Source organism: Strongylocentrotus purpuratus, unplaced genomic scaffold (genome assembly GCF_000002235.5).
Source record: "Strongylocentrotus purpuratus isolate Spur 01 unplaced genomic scaffold, Spur_5.0 spur5_scaffold_6, whole genome shotgun sequence".
Lineage (NCBI taxonomy): Eukaryota > Metazoa > Echinodermata > Echinoidea > Camarodonta > Strongylocentrotidae > Strongylocentrotus > Strongylocentrotus purpuratus.
This window is the reverse complement of record NW_022145612.1, coordinates 20,901,089-20,919,143: the sequence shown is the minus strand read 5'-3', so window position 1 is coordinate 20,919,143 and position 18,055 is coordinate 20,901,089. Positions and strand designations below refer to the sequence as shown.

The following is an 18,055-nucleotide window of genomic DNA, read 5'->3' as shown; positions in this document are numbered from 1 at the left end:
CGGTGACTACCTCGGTAGCAGGCCCTTTGATGGAACTGTCTCCGTCGCAATCGATTGATTTCTAATGTTAATTGCAGGGGGTTATGTTCTAATTTATGTAAAATGAGAGTACCTGGCTCGCGTTAATCATTTGCGGATACATAACAAAAGAAATGGAATATGATTTTTATTTTTCATATTAAACGACTTCAATCAGATTCTTCAATCCATCTACTGCGTTGTTGATTCGTCGAGATGATGGAGGGTCTAGTCGGGTGAATCCATTCGGTATGAGAGTCATCAATTCACCACTACCTCGTACAGCTAGAAAGACACTCTCCAGGAACTACACAGTCATTCCACCGGCTCCCATCCCTGCACCAGAACCCCTTTCGGCAGGTAATAACTCTTTTCTTTATCATATCAGGACAAAGTACACAGGCCATGAGCCATTGGTTTCAGTTTATATGTTACATTGGTTTCACTTCTATTCCTACTTGTGTATATTTTGTCCTCTTGCATGAAAAGTTGCAATTATATATGAACGCATTGATCAAACTGAATTTCATTTTTATGTACCGAAGAAAAGGCGTTTGACTTTTGGAGTTGCACTCATTCGCTTTTTGTTATGGCAAGAATTCTACATAATATGACATTTGCGAAAGTATGCGAAACGTAAAATTTCTTCTGGAGCGTACAATGTTTCACACTAAATATGCTATTTGTGTGTGTTTATGTAACGATTTGCACCCTCCTCACATCATATTGAGATTACACTAGGGGAAGTTTAATGGTGAGATTTTGAAACATGATTAATGATTTATTTATTTTTATCTTGATAAGTTTTATTGGTCAGAAAACACAATGATTTACAGAATATTCGTTACATTTTTTATGTAGAAAATTAAATAAATAACCATATTGTTTAATGAATTGATCATGGCTTTCTTCTCTGGTGTTTTAGGATTCACCATAGCCGTACCTAAGGTGGAAATCACTGTGTGCTTAGACGAGGATCCAGTAGATAGTGACGTCATCGTTCTCTTGGAAGATCCCTTGCAGGGTAAGAATGTCTATCAATTGTTTTTTTTATTCGCCGAGGAAGATGGGTATATGTTCACATAATGTTTTGTAAGGTATACAGACTGCCTGTCTACAAAGCGACAGCTTTCTATCATTTCCCCGCAACAGTGTTTCTCTTAGAAATCAGTATTAAGGAAAGCGTTAATAGAAGACCAACTGAAAGGCCAACTTTTGTGTCTCCTTTGAGCTTATGTCTCTTTAAACAGGTTTAAGTGCAGTGTTTTTGTTAGATTTAAAAAACAAAACAAAGGGAAATAAAGCCAGTAATAACAAGCTGGGTATTTTACATTTGATTTAATCGGCAGCGACGGAGAGAACATTCGTGAATCCTACTTTGTTCAAATCTTAATGGACTGATGTTATTTGTTTTGACATTCTGTCAACTTAAACAAAACCATGTCTCTATTTCAGGTGTCTTTGTGAATGGGCGGATCGTTGGGGATACTGTTCCTGGTCGACTCGGAGACAAAGAGCGTACCTTCATCGGCGAGATCGCCATCGTCCTCAACGCACCTCAACCCTCTCGACATCGTCTCAAGTTCAACCCTGGAGGTATAGCCGTCGACTCCAGTCGTCCCTTGCGTTGGGGCATCACGTCTGCCTATAGCTTTGGATCGCACACTCTGGAGATCAGTGGAATGAAGGTGGTGGTGTCGCTCGCGAATGGTGCAAGATTTGAGATAGAGAGCAAACGACTGGATTCCAACACTGACAGGCAGCGACCGGATGCGTTCACGTTTAACGTGCTCGATAATTCTGGCCTTACGTCTGCTGTCGATGGTATCATAGGTAAGTTGGAAAGGAAGGAAGGTAGATGATCTCAACAAAATGGTGATCTCAAATGTAAATGATGTAGTTCAAAGAGAAACAGAAGGCGATCGGAGTGTGAAATGCATTCCTTCTTTTGGCTAACTAGTAAATATGTAGTAATAACAAATCACCATATCCATACATATCAGAGCTTGACATAGTTGCAAGGCCTTGGTCACCAATTTATGGAACAGAGTTGACACGCAACAAACAATCACGTTTAAAAGAGTAGAAAATGTAAACAAAATTACAGAATTAAAATCTAAATAAAAGAAGCTCTTTTATAATATTCATAGCCTACTCTTTCCCTATATAATTAGGGGGAGACGCAAAATTGTAACAAAGAAAGATAACAATCACAACAAGAAATGGTAAATGATCTTTAAGATGAAAATCTTTGTTCACGCCACTCTTATTCTTCTTTTGTCATCTCTCATCAGGGCGGTTCCAACGTGCCAGTTTGATTCTAGACCAGCCCAACTCGCAGCTTTTCTCGACATCTTCTAGTGGATGTGGCCTTTCTTTGTCACGTAGCCGAGCCGTCAGCGTAACCCTTACGTGGCGAAATAATGGTCTTTCCGGTTCAAGCGAAGTCTGTGACGCCCTCGGCGGTGACATGCTGTCAAACAATCTAAACGGACTGCAGTATACCAACTTCCGACGTACTAGTCTTTATTCTACCATCTAGGATGGACTAAGAATTATAACTCATACCGTATTTTAGTCTTTGTTCAACAATGTAGGGACTAAAATATCTAAATGTACGCAAATCGTTTGTCTTGTAAATAACAAGCCCCGTACGTTTAGTCTTTATTGTGAAGTTTGAAGTTTGAAGTTTGAAATCGTAGATTCTAAATGAACATGTATCATTTGTCTTCTAAATATCAAGGTCTATGCATATCATATTTCTTTACTATCGGATCCATGGATATGATAACAAGATGTGTTTGTATTCATTTAGCTACTTATAGTTTTACAATTTGTATATATCTGTATTTCTATCTGTCTATTTCTCATTACATTTATGTAAATTCGTATTGAATAATCATCTTACATACTTTGCCTATTGATATGTTTGTATAGTTAGGACTTGTCATACGTTACGTACAGATTTTCATTGCGAACCTTTTGAAAATTTTAGATAACTTTTGTGCTGGCAAATCGATCGAAGTGGTCAATTGTATCGCTTAACTACAATAAGGCGTGAGATTTTTGCATCACTTTGAATTAATTTACTTTTTTATGTTTGTGTCAATTTCATTGTATGGAGTAACGCGAAGTAAATGCACAGATATAAGTTGTTATATATGTACAGTCTGAATGTAGGGAGAGTAGAAGTAATATTATAGAAACAAGTTTAGCTTAATTCTTTTTTTTTTGACGAAGAAAGAAAGTTGACTTCTACGATAATTTGTAATGATTTTGTATGAATATTATTATTCAACACCTTATTTAATCATGCTCCTTAGTTTACACCATTCACATTTCAAATGCATCTTCAAACAATGATCTTTAACGCCACACTACATAGACAGCGTGTGATGTTCCAATAGCCTATAATATTTATCAAGCAAGCGGATTCAGTGTTTAAAAATTGTTGTAAATTTTCGATTGAGACTGCCGTTGATCAGCCATTGATTGTTATCATAATTTCACTGTAAATTATTTCTTCATTGAGGTAAATAAGGCAAGATGAATAAGCAGAAATTTAAAAGAAACATTCATGATTTGAAGTTTACAAATCTTCAGGTTTTACGTAGCCCCATCCTTGTCCCTGCAAAGGGCTTCCATAAGTACTGTACATAAGACCCCCCCCCCCCTCTTTTCAGTTATTGTGTTCATATGAACTTTATAAACTCGTTGATGAATTTCTCTTTCATATAATTTCAGTTCTTCCTTGCAACTGTAGTCGAATCAAATGACTGAAGCTATGAAACAAATATACAGCACTTCAATCACTCATTTGAAACTAAAAGCGATGAATAAAAAAGGGGAAACATGTATCTAACATGCATACCAATCGTCTGTGTCTGTATTATTTAATCCTATGCTTAGGAAATAGAGAGTTGATGAAAGAGAATGTGATAAGAGAGAAACACTGCTTATATTTTAATCTATAATTATATTGGTATGATTGGTGAATGTACAGCTCTTTGAAAGGGGTGGGACGGGGGCTCGAATATGTTTTCAAATATCTTACAGGCAAAAACATCACGATTTTTGGCTGAGAATTTTTTGGCTGACACAGAATGTATTAAACACAATCACATTCGGGTCATCATGCAGGACTGTCAAGATTTATTCACGAAACTATGCAATAAATAGAGAGGAAAAGATTCTACAAAATATTGCATCAGCAAATTTCTTACAGTGTATTTAGCGATGAGCTAGTGAATGCCTACACCGACAGTAAAGAATTTTCGTTTGAAGTTCAACAGTTCAGACTTCTATGTTCAGACAAGAACTGAAAAATAAAGAAATTATTTCTCAATAATAATATTACACAATAACTATGATAAATTTGTAAGAATTAAAAGTAAATATTTGCTGTTTCCATCTTTGATAACACGTACGAACACACGTAGTGTACACAATCAATTGATGGCACATACATTTTGAGCATGCAAGACAAACAAAAATGACGCACGGAAATCGGGCGTAGGTAGTGGCACCAGGCGGGGGGAGCCCAAATTTGATATCAATTTGAAATTTAGTGCGCTGAAATTTGAAAATCGTGAACTAATTTTTTTGATTTTTTTTTTCGAAAATTTGAAAAATCGCACCCCCCCTCTCTTGAGCGCCAAGGGGGGGGGGGGGGGGGGGGAACCATCTCCAAAAAAAAAGTAAAATTAACGTAAAGGGGGCACATGTTCCCACCCCGTCTAAACCAAATACGGTATATACATGTACCTTCATGCCCGTATTATTCACTAGGGGTATAAATGGTGTGAACCCCCCCCCCCCCCCGCCAATTTCGACAATCCTTTTCTTTCAGTCTTTCTTTTTCATTTTTTAGTTTGCTTGATTATCGGCATTTCCAAAAAGAACCCCCCCCCCTTATCCGTCAGATAATCCTGAATCCGCTACATAAAATGTGCAATATTTACCGATATCTGAAAATGTGACCTTAAGGTCATGGACTACGGACGTTGAAATCACTAGTTGAAAATAGTCTTTTTACCGAGCCTTAACTACAGACAACCTAATTGTATACGGGACGCGCATATTTTTTTTACACAACTGTTAAGCCATTTTCGCGAGAAAAAAAACTCCAAGAAGTGCTCTGGTAAAAGAGTCTAAGTCGTCAGCGCACTCTGTGCAAGCACGTACACCCAGGGAAGGGAAGATGATAGAAAGGGGAAAACAAGGATAGTGGAGAGGATATGGAGAAGGAAAAACAAGGAAATACACAAGGAAAGAGAAGAGGATAAGTCAAAGGAAGAACATATAAATATATAATTGAAGAGCTAAGAGGATCATAGATCTAGAGTTAGGAAAAACAGGGAAATGTACAACGAAGGAGAAGATCGAGGGAATTAATCTATCAGATTAAAACAAAGAAATAGATGACGAAGGAGAAAAGGATAGATTGAAGGAGAAACAAAGATATACATAAAACAAAAGAGAAGATGTTAGAATAAAGGAGAACAAAAGAAATAAAAAACGAAGGAGAACTGGGGCCCCCAGTTCTCCTTCGTTTTGTATTTCTTTTGCCGCCTATAGATTGAAGGATGAAACAAAGAATTATAACGAGGCGAAGGAGAAAAGGGACAGATTGAAGGGGGGAAAAGAAATACATGACAAAAGAGAAGAGGATAGATTGAAGGAGAACACAGAAATACATAATGAAAGAGAAGAGAGGATAGATTTAACCCAAAACAAATAACGAGTATGTACACATGCATGTATACATGCAGCACCAGCAATCCAACAAAACTGCTAGGGGTAATGCTAGACTCTGTCTCTGGTCGTTTGCACATTATATTTGACTGAAGTGGCTAAACAGTTGTGTAAAAAAAAATATGCGCATGCGGGACTGCAAGCAAGTTTTGCTGGTTATTACTAGGTACATGTAAGCGACAGTGAGCATAGACTACGTTTCCGGCAAACTATTAAGCTTTTTTTTTTTCAGTAGCGGAATTAATTGCAAAACGCTTATGATGTTTATTGTATTTACGAAAGTTTAGGGGTGGGTAGACACACTTTTTTTGTTTGACAAATAATTTATTCAGTTGCTCTTTGATCATGGTTCTGTTGACTGAGTATGCATGAATGATTGTGACCATTATCAAACTATACCATGACGGTTAGTTTGACTCCATACATTGTCTACCTCAGATGACCGTTTTATAGCGCTGTTGACAGCGGTGTGGATAATACCTCTTGCATTGCGATATTACACAGTTGAAGGAGGCTTTTTATAGGTAAGTTTTCGAAGTTTAGTCGCTCTCTATATAGTCCAACTCGGAAATGATTGTACCATAGCATATGCCCTTGATACATTATAGACAAAGTCTAATTTGTTTCTTTATTTATAGATAATAATGGAGAGGAAGCTATAATGTATCAGGGCTAGATTGAAATAGAGTAACTTACTTATAGTATATACTGTCCCAAATAAATCTGTAAATCCGGACCGATTTTAAAATTGATATACCTCAGTATCTTTGTATGTGACATTTGCGATAGATGCTGGCATTGGATTTAATCGTTGTATGTGTATGAGGTTCACTTTAGTTTAGCAATTCGTGCTTTAGTTTAGCAATTCGTACTTATTGATACGCTATTAACTTTTGTTAATGGCGATTTTTGTTTCGCTTCAACGTACACCCCCCCCCCCTCCCCCTTGCATACATACGTACACACCATATAGAGTAAAGGGCTCTTACGCCCTTATGTATTCGTATTGCAGCTCCTCGTGTCTATAGCGCATATGTTATGTTGTTTGATAAAACCATGCGAAGATGAGCAAACATTTCGATCAATTTCATCAGCAAGTTTCATCAGCTAAATAGCATTCGAATAGAACATCTGGCCCCATGCGGAGACACACTGTCATTTTGTATGTTACCCTTTCTTTTCTTTTCTTTTCTCTTCTTTTACGATAATTTCTAATCAAGTTTTTGTTCCAAAGTTATCAAGAGCATTTGATCTTTTCCAATCGGTGGAGGGGTGGCCCGGATTTTTTGTTTTGCTGCATTTGGCCTCTAACACGCAGACACTATGATCATGACGGACAATGAAAGCGGACAAAATATACAGTTCCTCCGGTAGACAAAGGAACATCCCTTCACTGTTATTATGTAAAAATGTGTAGAACAGGTGATTATGTATGTGACACCTGTTCTACACATTTTTACATAATAGCAGTGAAGGGATGTTCCTTTGTCTACCTGAGGAACTGTATATTTTGTCCTCTTTCATTGTCCGTCATGTTCATAGTGAGATCTGTTGAGAGAAGGATTCCTCCACCCCCCCCCCCTTAATATGATAATTTATAGACACGCTACTACCTTGTTTTTGCCTGACGGAGATTTAAGGGCAAAAGTGATATTTCACCAGAGAGACACGACGTATTTCATTGAACCCTGTCAACTGCTTATAGATCAATGGTGCACTATAAATGAAAAACAAAGGCAAAAGGTTTCAGACTTGCGAAAGAATATTATTTTGTCAATCCATTCCATTGTAACTTACATTGAAATTATTGTTACACATTAATTGAATAACTTGTATCGAATAAGCAACCTTCCCCTTTATAGAATGAACTTTATAATCTCATTATGAACTACATCAAGAACGATTTTGAATTTATACAACAGTAGTCATTTACTCTACTGTAGGTTAGCATATCACTACCAAATTCTAATGACAGCGTATTAACCCCCCCCCCCCTCCCCTAAAAGAAAAAAAAAATCGGAAAAAATAATCGCGTACCGGACACGCTAATACCTTGAATATCACTGAACAATATTGACGGACTTGAGGGTCAATTTTATAACACCATGTGCTCTAAGTTCATTCCATCGACCTACGTATTCCATTGCATAATCACGCTAAATAATCATATTTAAATCATTATTTAAAACAAAAACAACATATATATTTATGCGTGGATATTGATGGATGACATATGCTTATTGATTCCCTTTACAGAAAAGAGAATATAATAGAACCCGCGTATGATAATGAATTGTTGCAAATGCATATTTTAATTGAGTACAAGAGCAGCCCTTGATGAATCAAAGAATCGATAGGGGGCACTGTCAACTCGTGGATCCAGGCGCGTACGCAGGATTTTTTCAAGGGGGGGGGGGGTTTAACATTTATAAATCGGGCCGAAAAATTCGACTCATTCGAAAATTCGAAAAATTCGACTACGACTCAGCCAGCCGCTGAAAAAGCGGGGGGGGGGGGGGGGGGGGGGGGGGGGGGTAAGAGGACACTTTTTTTTTCTTTTTTTTTTGGTATCGAAATTTGAAAATTTGACATTTTGCTCCGCTGGGGGGGGGGGTAAGGCCATCTTTTTGAGGTCAGCCATGGGATTTAAAAAAAAAAAAATTTTAATAAAAAAAAAACCCAAAAAAAAACCAAAAGGGAGGGGGGGGGGTTTACACAAAAAAAATACCAAAGGGGGGGGGTTCAACCCCCCCCCCTGTGTACGCGCCTGCGTGGATCTATATATCATATAACAGCACGGGGTTTCTGACGTCTAGAGAAAATTAACCTCCTCTCAGCTCAATTACAGTGATAAGAGCTGCCCGAATTTCATTTTCAAGTCAACCGTAAGAAATAATATAGACTGAGAGGAATTCAATCTTTTATTTTGAACACGTGCCTAACGACTCCGTATTCGCGCCTGTCCCCGATCTTCGCGTTCCTGTCATCCATTCTACAATTCTCTTTCTTTCATTTTCTTTCTCTCTCTATTTCTCTCTCACTCTTTCTCTCTCTCCCTCTCACTCTTTTTCTCTCTACCTCTTTCTCTTTTTTCCTCTCTCTCTCTTATTGTAAATTTACTAAGGCATACCGTTAATATTTTGTTCGTAACTTTCGCCTTTTTATTATATCGTTATATACTATATTCTTTGAACACAAATCTCTATCATTATCTAACTAAGTTTTAAGGGTTTGCGCCAAACCAGCATTGCTTCTTCAGTGTGCCCCTTCCTTTTAAAATTAGGTCAAATGTTCCGTTATCATTATATTATCGTCAATATTTCTAGTTTGAACTTTATATAATCTTATCATAATGTTTTATGTCAATTATTGAATCAGCATGTATACTTTGTACATGTGCTTAATCATACCGGTTCGTTCTGAAATAGTAATATATAATCAAATAAATTAAATGAAACCAAAACCGCCTTTTATCTTTGTATCAAAGCTTGATCGATCTCGGTTCTTGAAACAATGTAACATCGGACTTTGGAACGACCAAGGACTTGACCGAGTTGATAAGGTATACGTGTAAACATCATGTGGTTCGCCTTGCCCTTTCTGCACGCCATGTTTGTTTCGAGAAGATCAAGGCTAAAATAAGATCATACGTTGCCTATTGATAGTAACGTATCTTATCTCTCTTGTAATTGTATTCACACTTATACATGGAATAACATTACAGTATCTCCGTGATGACAGCAATGATTGTTTAATAAAATTTTGTGTACCTTTGCTTAGGACGGCGTTAACAAAATTCATTATTCTATACCAACAGATCTGGTCTGAAAACGCTCTTCATCTGGACCTCTTTCTCTTTAATCTGAGTAACAATCGTCACCAGAATGGGATCAGATGATTGGGAGTGGTTCTGTGGTACAAACAGCAGTGACCTGCCAGACTTTGATAACCAGTCTTGGAACTATGAGGATGTGTTGAGTAATGAGTGTTTGGTGGATGCTTTCATCGCCGGGACTCAGATAGGGTTCTTCGTCCTAGCTCTTCTAGTTCTCTTTCTCACCGCATGCTGCACCTCACGCAGGTATTATCTTGATTAACATTATGACTCCTTAAAACACTCTTAAATTATTTTCTTCTTAAAATGACATTATGTATTTCTCTGACTTTTAAATTATGAAATGTACTGATACCATGAATTGATGTAAATAGACATTATATAAGAAGGTGTGATAATGTTAATGAGTAAATTCTAATATTCAAGTAAATCTATACAGTATAAAATAATATTCTGACCATATCAATTATTTATTTACCATTAATTGTGTTTCTACTATTTGATTCGGATAAACATGTACATATATTTTTAGTATACATCGGTATAGACTTGTTCCTTTCCACAAAATAATATTATTGTATTGATCAGAATTATAAAATCAGGTAATAACAGACAGATGTTGGTTTAGTGTTTAGTTCTCTCTCTCTCCCCTCTTATAAATCGACTCTAACGAGCTCCAATTCGAAACTAATCGCATCTTTTAGATGATGACGTTGAAATCGGTCCCCGAACGTGAATAATAAAATCTGTTTGTCGGCCGTATTGATTATACAAATATGTTTTCATAATCTTTTTTTCTTAATCCTCAAGTGATGTACCACATCGGTTCCTGCTCCGTTACGTAACACATAGTCCTAGATATCTTGGTACCTTTGTTCTGGTCGTGATGTCAGTGGCATCTGTTGCGGAAGGTATCCTGACTGATAGCACATATACCAACCAACCTACACAACCACATCTCTACATTACAGGTGAGTCATCTATTCTACTGATTTTCAAAAAAAATTGATCCTTCTTCTCTTTCAATTCAGTCCATAAGGTCATACACGGGGGCGGTGGGCGATTCGCCCCCGTGAGCTACAAAATCGCCCCCGTCAGGTTGCTCACGGGGGCGATTGCAAAATTAAAAATCGCCCCGGTGGAATTATGAAATAAAGATAATCTTTTCTGTTATAACTTTAACACAATATTGAGTTTCAATTTTCAAACCTTAAACCAATGAAATGGAACTAAGATTAGCATGCAAGGTTTCTCGTTTTATGAGTAGGCCTATTATTACCGATTCAGCTCGCAGAGCAGTGCCGCCGTCAGAAGTGGTTATAGACCTACTGCGCCGTTAGTAGCGGTGCTTGTGCACGCTGCCGCACCATGTCTGCTGGAGCTGGAGGCGATCGGGCAAGGGCAGAAACATGGCCTGGAGAAGTTTTTCGTTGTCAGCAAATAATGAACCTCGACCAGTAAATCAATATTAGGGACTTTTAGATTTGCACGATGAGAACGTGGACTGCAACGTGTGACCTCATTTTAAGGCACTGCCAGTGCTTAAAAGGACGTTACATGTGATTGCCAGTGCCTTAAAAGGACGTAACACGTCCACGTCCACGTCCACGCAAATCTAAAAGTCCCTTTTGAGGAGAAGAGGAAGACCAAAATGTCGTGGAATGATATGGTAACATGGGTAGATCTACGGGGGGGGGGGTAGGGGGTTTAACCCCCTCCTCCCACCCCCGGTCCCCTTGGGCTGCCAAGTGAAAATGTTATATTAAAGCGGGGGGAGGGGGATTCTGGAGAGGAGGACTACTAATCTATTTTTTTTTTCAGGGGGCGGGGGAAGTGAAGCGCCGTTTTAGCATGACTTTCTTTTTAACTCTTACTTTCACCTATCTCAGATAACCCTAAGTTTTTGGTTGCTGCTTTATATGTAGTTGATAATGCATGATTAAAATAAAGAGAGAGAGAGAGAGAGAGAGAACCACCATCATTTTGCAATGGTTCAGGGTTCGTGTAAATTAAAACCATTTCTTAGTGTCTCAACCCTAAAAAAAATAGCAAAACTATTTTTGAGGAAAAGCATTATACTGAATTAAATAAAGAATAATAGCTTTATATTGGATCATACTAATACTGATACGGGCTAAAGACAATGTGGTATTTGTATAGAGGTATTCCAAAATGACATTCTGATAATCAACATTTGTTCTGGTATCATATGTATATACGCATAATACAACTGATCTTTATGATTTCTTAACGTGACATAGCTTCTTCTCCCTCTGCAAACAAAACAGAAAACAAGGTTATTTAATAAAAGGACCATGCGACAAATAATCATTGTGATTCAAATTGATGCAAGGATTTTTTTGAATAAGCAATGCTTTTCACCAGAATCTTCTTTGTAAAAACGACTTTTACAAATCTCAGCCATGCAATTCTGCTACTGTGCTGTAAGATCACTTTGAGATTAGGAGAAGTGTATTATGTAATGGGTATTTTAAATTGAATGGAACGTCTCAACTTAGTAAGCATGGCTGAGATTTGTAAAAGTTGTTTTTACAAAGAAGATTCGGATGAATAGCAGTGCTTATTCAAACAAATATTCGCATCAATTTGAACCACAATCATTATTTGTCGCTTAATCCCTTTTAATGACCATGTTTTCTTTTTCGTTTGCAAGGGGAGAAGAAGATATGTCACGTTAAAGACATCATAAAGATCAGTGTTGTATGCGTATATATTATATACACAGGCCAGTAACAGCTATGTAGCTTGTAAATTTGTAAGAGGGAAAATGCTGATTGAAATGATAATGATGAAATAGCAAATAATTGAGGAGTATCATAGGTACCAATTCAATGGATATTTGTATAAAAAAGAGCCCCCGTCAGTAATAAAAGAGCCCCCGTGAGAAGGCTCACGGGGGCTCTTTTTTCGGGGGAAGAGATCCCGTGGACAAAAAAAATTAATTTGAGCCCTGGTCATATAGGCCCAGGCGCGTACACAGGGGGGGGGGGGGGGGGGGTTGGATTTTTTAATTGTTTTAATTTTTTTATTTATTAAAATTTTTTTTTTTAAATAAAAAATTCCCATGGCTGACCTAAAAAAGCTGACCTTACCCCCCCCCCCCCAAGGGAACAAAACGTCAATTTTTCAAATTTCGAGACCAAAAAAAAAAAAAAGGGTCCTCTTAGAAATTCCATAACATCTCGTCTTGAATGTACAATAATAACCAATGATGGTGTCCTCCATCCTTGTAATACCTCAGACTCAGTCACACCGACTCCAAACCGACCGATTATAAGTCAGTCTTCGTATATAATATTTTCGGCGGTCTGTCGGCGGTTTGATTTCGGTCTCAATGGTATGACTGAGGTGTACATCTGAAACCACAACTACCCGTTATGATGCAATCAAAGTTATACAATTGTTCATCCCAAGGCATATCATCTGCGTTAAGTGGAGTTGTATCCCTGCTCTACTTTGGTCGTCTCGAGAGATGGCGTGTTTGGAAGATGTCTCTCCTCCTCCTCGTCTACTGGGTGGCTTCCTTGGCAACTGTAAGCATCCAGATTGAGTCCCTCATCCACCAGGGATACAACGATGTTCATGTGACAGCCTTCGACATCAATATCATCATGATTGCAGTATACAGCTTCTTCTTACTCCTCGAGCTGTATTTCCTCGTAGACAACGTAAGCAGATTCTCTTTTCTTCTCTTTTTTCTCGGGATAAATGTTGATAGGCCTACATGTATTTTGTTTTGCTTTTGTAGAGTTGTTGTTGTTTCTTCCATTGATGCGAATATTATATTTATATAAACGTCTATTGGCACTTTAATCCTCACTTGTTTCTTTCGACGCGTTTAAAGATTTCTTCTTCTTCCCCCTTCTTCTTCTCCTTCTTCTTCTTCTGCTTCTTTCTCTTTTTCTTCTCCCTCTTCTTCTTCTTCCTCTCGTATCTGCTTGTCTTCATCATTTGAACAAAGTATCATCTATGAATAGATATATTAAATCAGTTTGCTATACAGTAGCTTAGCTACGGGGAACGATGAGCACGACCCCACCCGTCGTATGTCGAGAAAAAAAAAGGGGGAGGGTAACCAAAAAGAATGTGAAAGATTGGACTATCTCTCCCTTAAAGATCAACTGGTGAGAGGAATCGAAAGAAAATAAACAAGTTCAAAAGTTTACACTTTGGTTGTATTCAAAGTCATACGCATGATAAATTGACTAGAACCATTTTGTTATTTGTATGCAGGACAAAGTCCACCTAGGTCTATAGAAAGCATTATTGTTATGCTTCATACACAGGTGCCTAAAATATACAAATCGGGTGACAATGCAGAAAAGGAAGCGAAGAAACGTAACCATGTTACACCTTTCAGTTAGTCTCGTTATTTCGAGTATTTTGATAACACTGCCTTTTACTTTCGTCTACGCCCCACCCCCATCCCCTCACTCACGATGTTTTCATATTGATATGTTTACTTATGTTTTGTGAAACAAACGCTGGCATAAGTAAAATGATATACATGCACATCTCTCTCTCTCTCTCTCTCTCCGTTTCTCCTTTTCTCTGTTTCTATATATCTTGTCTACTTAGTACTTGTAATTGTCTTTTTCTAATTCTATATTTCTCTCCAATATAATTTCCTTTGTTATGACTTTTGTATTCCACCTCCCCCCCCCCCCCTTCCCCTCCTCTCTCAGTTTACCTCTTTATGTTGTTCCCTATCACCCCTTCCATTGAATAAGCAATTTTAAGATATTGAAATCGATTCTCTCTCTTTTCATCTTATTATTTCATTTATTTATTTATTATTTTAGTGGTTTGGTTGGAGTCCCGGCGTGGATGAAGTGCCTCGAGACTTAAAGGATGAACGCATGTACTACATGGAGCGCTACGTCGACATCTTCTCTCAGCTTGTCCATTGGTGGATGAACTGGCTCTTCGTTCTCGGTTTCAAGAGGCCACTCGAGATGGATGATCTGGGAAGCATACCGGAGGTCCACAGCGCCGAGTACAATCATAGACGGTTCAAGAACAACTTCAAGAGAGAGATAGTGAGTCGCGCTCCAAATCTAATTTTAGACGCTCTAATCTTTGGGCAACCAGACAAACCAAACCCTTGAACTTCAACACCATCCAGACCAACGAAGATTGCTACCACTAATCACTCTTTGACAGAACAAAACTGATTTGGAGCACCCTCTCATTGGTATAAAATCTGCCCCCCCCCCCCCCCCCGATAGCAAATCATATATACAAGTCACTCTTGTCAAAAGTTAAATTCTATATAATTACAACTGCATGCATGATGGACTGCGCATTTTTAGTCCGGAAGGGGTGTTCGGTGCAGTATGGACAAGACAAGACAGATAATTTCGGAATTTCTTTTTTGGTAATGGAAACCTTAGATAAATACATGAAGTAGAAGCCGCTCAAAAGAACTGTTGTTAAAACCAATTTCGAGTAAATTTCAGTCTACTGAGCGCATTCAAATCCAAAATGACGACATTTAAGTACTTTTAAGTGTTTAAGTACCCCAAAAGAGTGGATTTTAATTCCCTTGTATTTTTAGTGTGGAAATGGCGGCAACCAAAAAGATGTCCTTAGTGTGACAATTCTTAAACCATTTTCTAGGCTCTGTTATTGACTTTGCTCTTTGTGTGTTTATTTTGTTTAATAAGCATATTCGACACCGTTACGATCGCTATTCAATGCCAACCACAAACACGTGTTATTCATTTTAACTTGCAGGAGCGGGCAAAGGAAGAAGAGCGGGAACCGAGTCTGTTCAAGGTGTATTTTGCCACCTACTGGGTCCGAATGCTGGCCGGTGCTATCCTCAAGTTCATCACAGACATGGGAGCCTATGTGGGTCCGTTGGCCATTGGAGGCATCACCCTTTATGTCACCGATGCTGTCTACGGGGAACATGAAGTAAGACAGGTCTTAGTTATATATAAAGGATTTATTGAAATCAAAGAAAATCACATCAAAAACCAAGAACCAAAGACTGACACCTGTCTTGGTACAATATAAAATTTAAATCAAGTATACATAATAATTAGAACTCTCCATCTAAATACTCTGGCAAGATCTTTCTTTCTCTCAATTTAGACAAGTCCAGGGGCATCCCAACATAATTATTATCCATGGACAAAACATCATTCCTGTATTAATCATTGAAAGGGAGAAAAACTCCCTTAGCCCGGTGACCAGGCTATATATATACCCTCCAATAAGTAGGTGTGTATGTACATGTAGGTATGGAGGGGGCATGGACCCCATGTCAAAAAGTGAAGAGAGAGAGCGGGGGGGGGGGGTGTGGGGGGAGTGGAAAGAATGATCCCTACAATCACAACAAATTTTACAGATCAATATCATAACACTTAATGTCGATTGCATTTTCATATAGACCTACATCAAAATAACAGGGTTTTTGAACTCCGACGAGCTTTAATACAGCATTATTTTATGGCACTACTTGAGATGAAAATGTTCGACTTTAGCCATACAGGCCTATAAAAATGATCTTAATGATGTGAACGGAAAATATGCAGAAGCATCGCACACACGTCAATTATCGAACACAATTTTACTACAAACTATTAGTTTTGTGGATGTCTTTATAATGCTTAGTTCAAGCTTTAATGCGTGTTATATAGACATTTTATGAACGCTGTGTTTGATGTTACTGCCCTGACTACTGGAACCTATATTGCTATGTAGAATAAAAATCTTGATAGTACCCATCGGTCGCCATATTATAGTACACTAACTGGTATTATGACGTTATCAATACATAGAGTATCAATATATCAATTCAGCCACAAGTAATACAATTACCGTCCCTCGATCAGATACAGATAGGTGATAGGGATTTTACGGTTAATGCCCTCAAAACCTAGACCTCCTTCCCTCTTTACTAACGAATTGCCATACTCTCCCAGTTTTCAAGAGGTGTCTGAAAACACATCTTTTCTAATGTGTTGTAATATTCCCCTCTGTTTGTAATTGATTTGAGCTTCTTATGATAATGTTCTCTCTTTTTGTTTGTTTATAAGTATTTCTTGTTTATGCAATTTGTATTTAATGAAAAGGCGCTTTTTAAAACAAAATATAGTATTATAACTTATCACCTTTATCTATATCCATATACATGTGCCAAGAACTTCATAATTTACTTACGTCCTGAGTCGTGCCGATACCAAATTACAGTGTATAGCTCCCTCTATATAGAAAACAATGCATAATCGGTGACCATTGGTCCCCCATGATCCTCTTTTTCTTATGTTAATTGAGACCTGAGTTGATGAGATAGCCTCCTGTCAGTGACCACCCTGGGTGGTCTAATCCCTCCTGGTCAAACTAGTATAGATGGGCTTTAATGTCCCCCGAATGTGTCTATGTTATACCATATACATCAAACATCTAATAGTATCTGTATCTCATATTCATAATGAATCAGATTATAAGCGTATTACCGTTCGATTTGAAATGTTAAGCCTCGGGGTGAAAAATTAAAACCTGATTCCAGCTAAGTATTGACTGGTTTCTTATTTGCAGGACGTACCACCCCACCCGGTGAGCGTAAAAGAGTTCTTCGCAGATGGTTACGTTCTGATCGGTTGTATATTCGTCACTGCTCTTATAAGACACATGTGTGACCAAACATATCAGTTTATCACATCCATAGAAGGCATCCATGCTAGGTCGGCCCTTCAGGTAAGGTATCATTTAATGTACAAAAACATTTATGAAAAACTCGCTTTTCGGCAGCATTCCATAATCTTACAAAATGTGATATGCCCGCCGAGATATTGGCGCTTGATCCCGTGTAATAGCTGTAAAGTCCTTCTATCATTACTGTGAATTAAGTATCTATAGTAAAGCTTTATTTCTCATCGTCAGTTTATATCAAGAAGTGAATAGAGAAAACAGTGGCATACACATGATTTTGAATAAAAAGGTAAATTCAAATGGTTATCCGTGAGAGCAAAAAACTGCAACGAATAGAAATGCAATGAATGTTTGTACTTCATCCTATCAATTGCTTTGACATAATTATGTTCATTAGTGAATAACACCGATGGTAATAACTTTCCCCTCCTTTGGATATAGCCATGCTTGTTTCCTGAAATCCCATACGTCGCCTTCCCCCCAAACTAGTAACTATACATAAATGTTAAACTTCTCAAAACAGAGTACGATCTACGAGAAATCCTTACGACTGTCTACATACGCCATGACTGGAGGGGCGATGACCATGGGACAGATCACCAATCACATGTCAGTAGATGCCAACAATATCATGATGTTCTTCATGTTTGCTAACGAAGTCTGGGCAACTCCCTTCAAGGTATGTTCCACTAAAAGAAGAAAATGTGCAAGTAGAAATTTTTGTATACACGGTATAAAATCAATTAAATCGATAGCCCAAGACGA

The 18,055-nt window shown here is 38.0% G+C and overlaps 2 protein-coding genes across 2 annotated transcripts in view; both read left to right on the top strand.

Annotated features, from left to right (window-relative positions):
* The first annotated feature begins 7 nt into the window (after nt 1-7).
* Nucleotides 8-3,879, top strand: LOC105440031 (inter-alpha-trypsin inhibitor heavy chain H5-like). Its single transcript, XM_011669708.2, has 4 exons — nt 8-378; nt 944-1,042; nt 1,474-1,851; nt 2,313-3,879. The coding sequence occupies exons 1-4, from the start codon at nt 270-272 to the stop codon at nt 2,558-2,560; spliced, it is 834 nt and encodes a 277-aa protein (XP_011668010.2). The 5' UTR covers nt 8-269; the 3' UTR covers nt 2,561-3,879.
* Nucleotides 3,880-9,656: 5,777 nt separating this feature from the next.
* The window catches only part of ABCC9a (ATP-binding cassette sub-family C member 9), a 29,671-nt gene continuing 21,272 nt past the window's right edge, over nt 9,657-18,055 (top strand). Inside the window, 7 exon segments of the mRNA NM_001281759.1 lie at nt 9,657-9,853; nt 10,418-10,578; nt 13,043-13,296; nt 14,431-14,667; nt 15,365-15,547; nt 17,177-17,335; nt 17,814-17,969. Of these exon segments, the coding sequence (NP_001268688.1) occupies nt 9,657-9,853; nt 10,418-10,578; nt 13,043-13,296; nt 14,431-14,667; nt 15,365-15,547; nt 17,177-17,335; nt 17,814-17,969 (1,347 nt within the window).

What these genes read in the sequence shown, in the direction of transcription:
- LOC105440031 (XM_011669708.2), top strand. Translation starts at nt 270, where the DNA reads ATGAGAGTCATCAATTCACCACTACCTCGTACAGCTAGAAAGACACTC. An exon ending in ACCAGAACCCCTTTCGGCAG is followed by an intron (nt 379 to 943) that starts GTAATAACTCTT and finishes CTGGTGTTTTAG; the next exon opens with GATTCACCATAGCCGTACCT. An exon ending in TGCTGTCGATGGTATCATAG is followed by an intron (nt 1,852 to 2,312) that starts GTAAGTTGGAAA and finishes ATCTCTCATCAG; the next exon opens with GGCGGTTCCAACGTGCCAGT.